Source organism: Pimephales promelas, chromosome 22, assembly GCF_988280905.1.
Source record: "Pimephales promelas chromosome 22, fPimPro1.hap1.1, whole genome shotgun sequence".
In the NCBI taxonomy this organism is placed as follows: Eukaryota; Metazoa; Chordata; class Actinopteri; order Cypriniformes; family Leuciscidae; genus Pimephales; species Pimephales promelas.
In genome coordinates, this window is record NC_142790.1 from 19,138,686 (window position 1) to 19,151,402 (window position 12,717).

The 12,717-nt window shown below is 35.1% G+C and overlaps 1 protein-coding gene across 2 annotated transcripts in view; it reads right to left on the reverse strand.

The window, feature by feature from the left end:
• Positions 1 to 12,717, reverse strand: part of map3k22 (mitogen-activated protein kinase kinase kinase 22) — a 58,296-nt gene that overhangs the window by 16,120 nt on the left and 29,459 nt on the right. For both annotated transcript variants that reach the window (XM_039666939.2, XM_089125550.1), the window contains exons 6-10: positions 10,508 to 10,607; positions 9,334 to 9,450; positions 8,795 to 8,909; positions 5,524 to 5,657; positions 3,686 to 3,759 (exon numbers count right to left, since the gene is read on the reverse strand). In XM_039666939.2, the coding sequence (XP_039522873.2) occupies positions 3,686 to 3,759; positions 5,524 to 5,657; positions 8,795 to 8,909; positions 9,334 to 9,450; positions 10,508 to 10,607 (540 nt within the window). The remainder of the gene's footprint in view (positions 1 to 3,685; positions 3,760 to 5,523; positions 5,658 to 8,794; positions 8,910 to 9,333; positions 9,451 to 10,507; positions 10,608 to 12,717) is intronic.

A 12,717-nucleotide genomic window follows, 5' to 3' on the forward strand; every position in this document is an offset into this window, starting at 1 on the left:
CACTTTATTTGCCGTTTTGCTTTTATGTGGTGGTCACACTAGATTTTAAGTATGTGAAAATATTTGAAACAGATACTGCAACAGAATATGATGTCATGCTAGATGGCTGTGATTTTTGGATCATTTAGGTGTTTTTTTTAGGGTTTTTTTAAGCGGCAGTCCGGCATTTGTCCTCTTTGTCTCCATCTCTGTTTAAAATCTGCAATTGCAGTAAAACGTGAGTTGTACTTCAGCACCCTCATCACGGCACAGTGTGGATGAACACAATGTTTGAGGACAGTGTGAGGCTGTAAGTCACCGTGCCGGTGTGGATACTGTCATTCAGAATCACAGATTATTCTTTTTGGAAGTATGACCAGAATTTTCAACGGAAAACGTTTGAATTAATAAGAAACATCCACCTTTCTTCTGGTTCTGACATTGCAGTAAATCGCGCTGATTAAATCTAACAATCGCTTAAGTTATCTCATCATGCAAAACTGTGCAAATTATAATTTGTTCTCAAATTGTTAATGTTAACTACGTAAGCAAGTATTGCGTGACAACATGTATTGTTCTTCCGAAATGTATCCTTTCTGTAGCACCTCCGAAGTCCGAACGAAGTCTTTTGCATTTTACAGCGGGTGAATCTGTTGTCACTGGTGATTGTCGTTTGAACCTTTCTGGATTCACCATCAAATTGATAAGTTTAATTATATCAAGAGCTGTGAGAAAAGGCTAAAAATCTCCAACTCCAACATCCTCACTCGCAATATAGCCTACTAGCCGAGACTTCTTCTTTATGTGTACAGATGTGACGTAATGACGCAAAGACATGCTCGAATCTCCCGCGGAAATCCACCAGTACCACTGGAATTAAAAACATTATTACAAGCTTACCGCTTTGAATCTAGCTAAGGCAAGCAGATAGTTTTGAACACTGGATCATTATGTATTATCTCAAATATGTATTTTGGTTCATTTTTAACCCCCAAAAAGCTACAGACTTTAAAAATAAAACTATTTCAGTTATAAATATTTGTCATGTTTTATAATGCCTTTTACTTTAATATTTTGTCATTTAGCTCAATTGCATTTGCATAGCATAAAAGCATAAACAAGTATATGTTTGTGTTCTCAAGTTCTTGGTAATGTTTTTTATACAGAAAACAGATGGATAAATGGCCTTAATCATATTTTCCAGGCAAACAAATGACTACATTCAATCACTTGCTCAGCTGTGGGTAGTTAGACGGCAACATTCAGGTTTTTTCCGTTTTAAATCAATGTAAGCTGTAGCTGGCATTGATTCACAAAACAAAGGCTCAAGCATGTTATATGTTGTTGCAAGATTTCATCTATTCATCATTTCGTCACTATAGGGAAGAAAAGACTTTCTCAATGTCCATTTCATGTCTGCTTTAAGATGCAAACAGCCTCGTTTTTCTGCTCACCCTATAGGAGTCAAGAAAAAACAACTCCTTTTGAACTCTTGCAGGCAACAGCAATATAAAAACATCATGGGTTAATGTGCATATGTTACTGCCCTAACCCTGTTATCCCTGTCCGACGGTGACGTCAGTACTGAGCGATCAGCAAGACCCCGGATAACGGGCACACACACACCCGCAGTGAGGGGAGACATTTCCATGCACTTGTTTCCTGCCATTGTTCTGAGGGCTAAAAGCCAGATAAGGCTCGTGCAGGTAGCATGGTTTTCATTTCTCTTTTCCTCTCTCTCTTTTTCACTTTCCTGTCTTTCATTCTTACTCTTTCTCTCCCCTGTGTTTTTTTCACACTGCATTATTGACTGACTCTTTTTATAACAATAGTGCACAGGCAACAGAAAGCAGAATAGATTGGCTAGATCAACCCACTCTCTCTATCTTTCTCTCTCTCTTTGAGCAGAGCAGAGGCGGCAAGAGATAGCACTGGAATCCAGGCGTCCAGATAAGCGTGTTGTCGCCATGGTGACATCAAGGGCTTCCTGGTTGGCCTTTGTTGTGACCCGATTTCATTTCCTCTCTGGACAGTTGGTTCATTTATCAGATATCTTGTCTATCCGTAATTATTATAATATACTCTTTAAGGTGAAGTGTGTAATTATCTCATTTTATATGCAGAGACAACAATAAGAAAGACTTTTTTTTTTGTTTGATTTCAACTAACTACAAGTAGTCGCAATTCTAAATTACATGTATCGGTAACGTGAAAGTGGCTCTGCTGATATTAAAACAGTTACCAATAAGGCTAAACAAGGCTGACTAGTTCTTAGTGACTAAAATACTGAAGAACTTATACTAAAATAAAATAAAAAAAAGTCTAATAATTCATTTTAATTTTATTTTATTTTTTGTTTAATATTAGAAACTAAAATAAATATTTTATAGTATACATTTTATTACCTGCTTTCATTAAGGTACTGAAAAGTTTTTTTTTAGGGCTGTGCAAAAATTAATCGCATCCAAAAGATTAATCGCATCCAAAATAAAAGTCTGCGTTTACATAATATATTTGTGTGTGCTGTATATATATATATATAAATACACACACATGCATGTATATATTAAAAAAATGTGTTATTCATATTTAAAATATTTATATTTATATAATATATATTATGTATATATATATATATATATATATATATATATATATATAGAATTTAAGGTTAAGTAATTCTTAAATATATACATGCATGCATAAGTATTTATATATACAAAATAATTATATACAGCACACACAAATATTTTATGTAATCACAGACTATTTTGGATGCGATTAATCGCAATTATTTTTTGCACAGCCCTACTTTTTTTATTTTTTTTATCAGATAACACTAGTATTAAAAAATAAAACTGCTATTGGTAACACTTTATTTCAATAGTTCGACAGAGGGTAGAATCTCATGCTTTTTTATAGCTAGCTTGCTAATGCTAGCCGCTCCGAAATTGCCTACTCTGCAACTACATGTCAACTAACTAACCCACTATTTAAATAATAGCAGTTTACACTAACTTTTGCAGTCTAAAAAATAAAAATATTAAGAAATTAAATAAAAATAAAATCTAAATTAAAAATAAAAAATTAAAAAAATATATAATAAACCTGTCACGACTATAGCCATACACACAGACAGAAGTCACTGTTTTCAGCATCTTGTGTCATGTGCTATGTGTTTAGTTCCACTGTGCACCATCTAACTGTCTTAAAACTTACTGGCTCTTGTATGATAAATTGTTTATGATAAATACCAGGCTAATTATTCAAGGCTTTTTTAAGACCAATTAGTAGATTGGGGTCGGCTGCACCAGCTGTGTGTAAGTTGTTTTCACATAAAGGGCCACTAAGTTACAACTGTGCACATACTAAATTTTTTTGCATTGCACCATTAAACTTGAAAGTTGAAACATAACTCTATGAATAAAATGAATAAACTAAATATTTACTCAAGCCACTGTATAAATAAGAATGTCATATTATTGCGACGACGCATTACGGTATTTTACGAAGAGTTTATGTCCTACTAGCTATGTCCTGCCTTAAGAACAAATGGTGCAACCGTAAAAGTACTACTACATTACTACTTGTACTTTACATTCCAGTATAAGAACTTATGAATGGCTGGTGCAACTCTACCTTGTTTTTGTTTTTTTGTTTTTTATGTGGTCTTTTACTTCGCTAATACACGGTTTATAAAGCCCACCTGTCCAGTGCTTGGTCCAGTGACTGACAGCTGCTGGAAAGCGACCCATTAGCACTCCCGAATGGCTCCATCATCTACAGACAAAAAATAAATGACATCACTACATTGCATTACATTTTTCATTACCATTTGTGCATCTGAACCTTAGCCCACTACAAGACTGACGTAAGATTTTCCATGAGCAAATGCCCGTAATATGTCCAAGCTTTCTTTTCCCCAAACAGTTATAAAGTGCACAGTTACAGAGAACAGTGATAACAAAGTACAGGGCGAAAGAACATCAGAGACCATGAAAACTAAGCAATGTTTCTTTTTATTAGACTTTTCACAGTTTTTTAACCCTTATTAAGAAACAATCAGGGTCATTCAAAACAAACAGTCATTTGGGATTCATCAGGGATTCATTCAGTTTATCTTTAATTCAGGTTTTGAAATGTCACACAGTACATCTGTACACTCTGGATTGCCATGCTTATTTGCCTATGTATGAGGTGTATAATTGTCTGCCGGTTACTAAACAAATTGCCAAAATCTACCAGTACTGGCTGATTTCACATTTATTAGTTATCGGCAAGCAAACATGGAGGATGATGGGCAAGAAGAAACGAAAAAATAGTGTTTGGACTGCTTTTTATAGAAAATGCACAGGAAAAAAAGAAAGAGATGGAGGTACAGTAAATAAAATTCGTCATGAACATCACAGTTATTCATTTTCCCCTCTCTCTCACACACACACACACACCGTTAACACACAAAAAATCTATCGTCAAACTAATGGTGGAAATGTTGCTAGGTGGTTACCTGGTACAAGACTGCGGTTGTTTTGCTTACATCTTCCATCAGCTCGCTTTCTGATTGGGTATTGTTTCGTTACATGTGACAATCTACAGTGTGTGCGCACTGTAAAAATGAATATGCTTTATCTAATCAATAGAATTGTGGCAACAGATTACAAGAAATATTATTAATTACAAATTAGAATTGAGTAATAATTAATCAAATCATTCCTTAAAAGTTAACCATTTAAAATGAGTAAAGTTTACACCAAAAAAATTAACAAAAAAATCTCACTAACAGACAGACGTCAAAGATTAATTAAGAACTCTTTATTTCATATTGCCAAAATTGAAGACACCTAATGTTAACAAGCAGAATCACTGAAGGAGAAACCGTAATTTTAAAACAAACACTGATCACCATAATGGTGACTTAAATTTATGTTTTTATGGTTGTTGTAAGTTTTACTCATTTTAAATGGTTAACTTTTAAGGAATTAATTTGATTAATTATTACTCAATTCTAATTTGTTAAATTTAATTCATAATATTGCTTGTAATCTGTTGCCACACTTTTTTTGATTAGATAAAGCATATTCATTTTTACAGTGTAGGCAGGGTTCCTGCCACACAACAGGATTTCTGATCGTGAATATTCACCATGTTGGATATTTACAATTAGAGTTCGGTGAGGCCAAAACGTTCCACCAAGAAGATTCAATCACTCAGTCTTAACACACCTCACACCACAAGATAATCTGTAGAACCATCAAGATAATCGGCAATTTAGCAAGGACTGTCAGAAATATTATCTTGTAGTGTGTGGGTGCCTTCAGCCTTGCTACACCCCCTTTTTGACCCCTATTTTGGGAACCAAAGCAGCATATAAATATTAGTATCGGTGCTAATACTACTCATAACCCAGGCTTAAAATCTAAATCATTGCTAAAAAGTGTTCAAAGTGCCTGTTTAAAAATATGGTGTTTTTGAAAACATATTGTGAAAATTCCTTGCGTAACTAAGTCACAGCTGTAATCTGCAGCTCCAAACCATGAATCTTACATTGGAGTCGAGCATTTCTGGGATGAACTCTCCTTCACTGTGGATGCTGGTGTAGGACCCTTGCCGAGCGATCTGCTGCTGCTCTTCTGGTACGCTGCCCGGAGGGGGTGATGTGCGGCCCGTGTTCAGAGATCCTGCGGGCAGACGGAGTGATGTTAGCTTGACACATCATCCAGTCTGATGCCAAAAAAACAGTCTGGAACAGTAATTCTTCCAGGGCAACTAATAACAGGGCACAGGATCCCAGAGAAATAGAAAAAATTTGAGCAAATTGAAGTGAATAATGACTGAGATTTAAGAGCGGTGTGAGTGACAGGTACATGTGAGCAGAATGTCAGAGAAAGAGACAGTGCTATTGGCGGATAAATCATGAGAAAAAAGGCAATCAAAAGTAAAAGAGTACTGTATGTGACAGGAAGGGATGGGGTGGGGAAGAAAGCGTCAAAAGAATGTGAGACTGACACCTATATATATATACATTCATTCATGTGATAAACCCCACCTGCTTTTCTCGCTCTCTGTGGCATTGATTAAAACAGGCTCCTTTAGTTACTGTACTATTAAAGGGTAGTGAAAATTCTGTCATTAATTACTCACCCTCATGTCGTTTCAAACACATAAGACATTTATTCATCAAAGGCAATATTTTTAATGAAATCCGAGAGCTTTTGGTCCCTCCTTTGACAGTCACTTTAATGCTTCAAGTTAAAATATTCATAATAAAACAAATGAATTGAGTGGTTTAGTCCAAATTTTCGGAAGAGACACAATCACTTTATATGATGAACAGATTGAATTTAGGCTTTTATTCACATAAACATTCATCAACTCACACATATGTTAAGTTAAACAGTAGCTCAACCATGTTCACTTGACGTGCCATAACCAATGAGGTTCAATCTCGTGTGAAGGGTTGGGTATCGTTTGAATTTGAACGATTCTGATTCCGATTCCTTGTTTCGATTCCGGTTCCTAACGATTCTGATTCTAACCTTGCTAACCAACGGCCTTTCTGAAGGAAATAATCCTTTCTGAAGGAAATACTCCTGTAAAAATACTCCTTATGTCACAAATTTTGCATTTTGTCGAGATTTCGTTATTTTTAGAAAAGTGAAGCCACACTTTGGATCGCCAACGTAAGGTACTCATGTTCGACTCGCGTGGTTATGCCAACACTTCCGGTAGATGCTTCTTCGTTGGACTAGGAATCGAAATTTTAACTTTTGAACGATTCCGGGAAAAACTAAAAGTTAGTCTCGGTTCCAATCGATACTCGATTCTCGATACCCAACCGTACTCGTGTGTTAGGCAGCACGTTTGAGCTTTCGCAATAACCAATTAGCTGTTTATGTATGCTGATCAATGTTTTTCTATCAAAATTCAATCTATTGTGTCAAGTGTCAAAGTGGTCGTTCTGAAGTACAGAAAGCTTTCAGATAACATTAAAATATCTCCATTTGTGTTTCGAAGATGAACGAAAGTCTTATAGGTTTGGAACAACATGAGGGTGAGTAAATGATGACAGAATTCAAATTTTTGGGTGAACTATCCCTTTAAGACTTATGTGCATAACTTGTTTGACTAACTACAGTACATGTACAGGATTAGTAGAAGTCATTCATAAGGTTGGGCTAAGTAGGTTGGGATGTATGTCAAAACACCATCCAGTTTTTTTCAAGATAAAGTCTCTTTAAAAGCTATTTTTATTGACCAACTGCTAAAAAGTGATGCAAAACATGCTATGTATGTGGGCAGTGCAAAGGAATTTCCACTTCACTAATTCACCCCATTATCATGAAAAATGCTGACTACTCTGACAAATTGAAATCTGTAAAAACACATCCTTGACATTCAGCAAGCAAAAACCTGCAATCTCCATCATTCAATATGTCACGTGGAGCGAGCTATCTTCTTTCCCACGCCTCTTTCTCAGGTGTGAAAGCAAAGAGATGGTGCCAAACATAGAAAAAAATGTGAGATGGTGAGAAAAAGAGTGAGTCACTGAGTTCTCTTTGCTGAGAAATATTTCACTCTTTTCATGCTCTATTTGGGGAAGACACTCGTTCTTGTTTGCGTAATGTTCATGTTGTGAACTTCTCACTGTTTATTAGCTTCTGAATAATGTGTGAACGATCTGATCAGATCTACTGAATGTTACCCGACGAATAGGAAAAACTTATCTGGTCTTTTCAAACACTATAAACTCGTTCCACTAGCCTTTTAAGCAAGCGCTCTAGGGTCTGAGACTGACAATGAAATGACTTTACAAAATACAGATCCTAACAGAGCCTGAATCGAATTTGAGACACACTTGATTGTCCTTACTTAAATATGACAAGTTCTGTCATCAATTTCCTAAATGCTTTTGCATTCAACAAGATGAAACATCGGCCTTTCATAAACTGCATGTAGACTAGCACTATTAATAAACTGAAGTATAAAGACATATCCACAACTAGCATATACACAACTGTTAAAATATTAGGGGTCAGTAAGTAAAAAAATCTGTTCATCAAAGAAAACTGAAAAAAGTATCATGGTTAAACGTTGATAATAATAAGAAATGTTTCTTGATCACCGAAATAATGATGCTGGAAATTCATCTTTGCTATCACAAGGTTTCACAATTTTACTCTTTATACTGTATTTTTTATCAAATGAATGCAGCCTTGGTTAGCAAGAGACGTCTTTCAAAAACATCAATAAATCTTACCGACCCCAGATGTTTAAAAAGCAGTATATCTTTGATAACCCCTTTAAAGTTGACTATAAACATTTGAATTTATTGATGGGATAAAGGTGGGTTTATACATCTGCATCGTGACATTTATATTAAATGTCGTTCCATATCACCTGCCTTCTGAGAGATAGCAAAATCTGCATCTGTCTACACAGCAAAAACATTACTAATACCACAAATGGAATGTCTCTGAAAAAGGATTCTACGTGATTGACATGTAAACAAGCAACCGTTCATTTGGAACACACATTGCGAGTGAACCGATTCTGATAGGCCAAATATTATGTAAATGCAATCACACATGAAAGTGGTATCAAACTGATGCTTTTAATCTGTTCCTCTGCCATTCAAAACAACTAAAATGATTAGCCCAGGCTTTCACTAACAGCCCTGACGTCACTGTGCTCTTTGATGCCATTTCCTAGTCCTGATGGAGAAAAGTGCAAACAAAGCTGATGATAAACCCATTGTGTACTCTTTTTTTTTGACCGTGCTGTGTGTTAGGGGTGTGTGTGAGCCGGCATGACGTACCTGTAGAGTGTTTGCGCACTCGTTCAGAGCCTTTGAGAACCGAGGCTTTGAGATCTCCCAGGGACCTGGATGACCTCATCTCGCTCTGCCTGTCTTGGCCGCTCACATGAAGGAACTGTGGAGAGAAGATGGACATATGTAAGGAATTCTGCTAAACCTGGAAAATATGCGATTCAAGAGTTTACATAATAAATAGTTTTCCAATAAAGCGGCAAAATTAGTACAAATTAAAGAGAATATATATATTTTTTTCATATATTGTATATATTTATAATTGACTATTAATATAATATAACAAACAATTTAATAATTTTATAATGTAATACATAATTAAAAGTATAATTAATAAATCAAATACACACAAAAAACCTTACATTTAACCAAATGTAGCCTTCTTAATTTTCCCTGAATAATAATATGGATGTGTGGAAGTGAGCTTGTGGTCTGAGAGCTAGTTCATGTACAGGTTAGGCTTTTCATGTGGGTTTAGGTATTGTTTTAATATTGGCTTTGGGTTGGGTCGCTCTGCTTGGACTCACTTGGTTGTTGGGAGGTGTTTTCAGAATCACTCTCAGCAGGTTGTTGATACCAGAGATGGAGCTCAATCCCTGAACTGCTCGGTCCAAATCTTCCTGACACTTCAGAGCCACCAATGTCTAAGATCCGTCAACATTATTAATAAAGCAAGACACATAGTTTAAAAACAACACATTAATGTATAGTGAAATGTACATCTCCTTAGTGCAAAGTATAAATGCTAGTCCAATTACGAGTTAACTAAGAGGTAATGAACATGGATTTTCAAGCCTATATCTTGAGATAAAGGTCAGGTGGCAAGTATAAAATTGATATTCAGTGGGGTGCAAAAGTCTGAGAAGTGCAATCATTTCTAATTTAACATGATCCTTTTTTTATTAAACTACCATTCAATTGTTTGTGGATGGTAGAGAGTTACACAAAAACACAATAAAAAAAAAAACATAATACTGTGAAAAACTATAATAATTTGAATTGTTTCTGTTTTACAGTAATTTGTAAACTCTTTCTATTTATATATTTTGTGAAAAGTAATATATTATTGTGATGACTAGTCTTATGCATCACATGATCCGAAAGATCAAAAGAACAGCATTTGTTTGAAATAGAAATCTTTTTTTATTATTATAAATATCTTTACTGTCACTTAGCATCCTTTAATGCATCCCAGCAGAAAATAAATATTAATTTATTTTCTTTTTTACGGACCTCAAACTTTTGAACAATTAGTCTACATGATCAGAAAAACAATTTAAGTGAAAAGTTAAATTTGAAGTTTAATTAAGTTTTGTTGTTTCATCTCACTTTTGCTTTAATTGACAGTAGAAGTAAACATTTCTTCTTCAGTATACCTCATAAATTCATCAACACATCAAATTCTATATAATAAAATTGCATGATAATAAGAAATACCTTTTTTAAATGATTATAAAAAAATAAATATTTTACAATTTTTCACAAAATGCACAACATTTAAAAACAGAAAATTATCTGCATTATACATTGCAAACTTATCAAATTTTGGAAGTGAAAATCTACCATTCCTTAACAGGCATTGTTATTAGCTAATACATACATTTCCAAAAAAAAAAAAAAAGCTAAATAATAGCCAATTAATCTAATCTATATAAAACTATCACTATGAAAAGGTTAAAAATAAGTTACTAGAATAAATACCTCTTTATCAGTGAAATATAGATCCATCTGCTGGCCGAAGGCCTCCGTCACCTTCTGGAGCAGATCCTTGAACTTCAGTGGCCTTTGGAACGGAATGATCCTAAAGGAAGAGAAGAAAAACTCTGATCAAATCAAAACAACTTTCAGGCACCTGCAAATTTCAAATACAATGGGCATTCCTTTCATCTAGTTACACCATCCCTATGTAAACATGTCGCTGTGGACGTGCATGATGGCACCTTCCTAATTACAGAGAATTTCCTAACATTAGGGGTCGATACCATAGCTTCTTCTACGGCCATTTATGGTGCATTCATGCATGGGACAAACCAAAAATGGTGTCTCTGTTTGTCTAACGAGTGTGCCTATGTTTAGAGTGTGGGAGTCAATGTGTGGGGTCAGGGTGAGAGAAAAGGGAACTGAGAGTGTAAATTGGCTTAAGTATATGCATGATGTTAATGCAAGGCAAGCATGATGAACCGGAGCGGACCACTGTTTCAACACCGAGGACCACATCACAACGCACACAAAGGTAGATGGAGCGCTTCCTGAGAGGAAAGAGAAAAAAAGTGGAGCAACGCTGAAACTAGCAGGAAGCATGTTTCCCATTCCTCCTCCAAAGTCTAGCACACCAGCCAAACTGCACACACATACACACAGCTCTTATCCAATACTTATAAAGTGCCGTTATTTTTAACTCAAACAATTAGTGTTTTTTTGCATTGAGATGATTGGTTCTCATCTCAAGGGGTTTATCGGAACGAAGACAACTGGGGACATCCGTCATGGGCGAAATCAAGCTGATGTAACAGTCAGATCTTCTGTAGATGAGGCTGCTCGTTGAGTTTTGATTTGAGTGATGGCTTTGTTTACACTGGCCGATGAGGGAGATAGTGATGGAAGAAAATCATAGCGGAAGACTGGAGAAATGGAGGATGTAGGGTACGAGATGATTTTCCTTCCTTGGCGTGCACAGATAAGCGCTTTGCTTTGGCCGCATCTCTCCACGCTTGGCATGGCACGCAGCGCTCTTCTCCTTCCTGTCTCTGTATATTGCTGTCGCTGCCAGAGGAAGAAGGTTTCGAGTGTGTCCAACTATTCTGGTCTGCTAACTAATGCCTGTTTTGATGAGTTTTTTATTACAGTAGGCACAAGAGTGTAGATTTATGATGTGTGCTGTGAGATATGGGGTTATCCATAAACAAGTTTAATACATGTTACGTTTTACGACTTTCTGATGTAACACAATGAAATAACTGGCAAAAAAAAAAAAGCACCATGATATTACTATGTTGCCTATGTTGACAAATAGATTTTTACTGTTCATATAATACCGTTAAACAATTTGGGTTTGTAAATAAAGTATTATTGTGAAATAGTATTGCAGTTTAAAATACTTTTTTTGCATTGTAATTTTTTTTTATGTAATTTATTTCTGTGATGGCAAAACTGATTTTTGTCATTTCTCCAGTTTTCAGTGTCACATGATTCTTCAGAATCATTCTAATATGGTGATTTGGTGCTCGGGAAAACAGTTTTACAGCTTAATAATTTTATGGAAAACATGATGTTTTTTTTTTAGGATTATTCGATCAACAGAAAGTTTAAAATAACAGAATATATTTTGAAAAATACATTGTGTGCAACAATGTAAAAGTCTTTATTGTCAAATTTTTTATTTTATTTTTTTTATCTAACTGACCAGAAATTTTGAATGGTAGTAATGGTAGTATTTAACGCCTTATATTTGAACTGCATGTATATAAAACATTACAGAGTGTAATTTAGACTGTGACAAAAAAAAAAAAAAAAAAAAAAAAGATCTATTGCATATTCATGAGACTGGATGGAAGTCTCACCATCTGGCTGGGCTGGTTTCATAAGATTCACTGATATCATTGTTTACTCAAAGCAACTAATAAATAGACAGATTTTAATACAAAATTTCTCCTCATTTAAATTGTTGCTCTTAGTGAAGACATAATGTGCAAGAAGTTGGGGATATATACAGAGCCAGAGAAGGAAATGCCAAGATATAAGCTTTCTTAAAAACAAAGTCCATTTAAGGCAAGTCGAGGGAACAAGAGGATCTTAGGGGTCCACGGAAAAGTTTAGAGAAAAAATAAACATATTTGACAGTAACAATAATAAAAAAAAAAATTTTTTAGTTTTGTATAGGAAAAAAAAAAAACAATCCCAATGTATCTTCT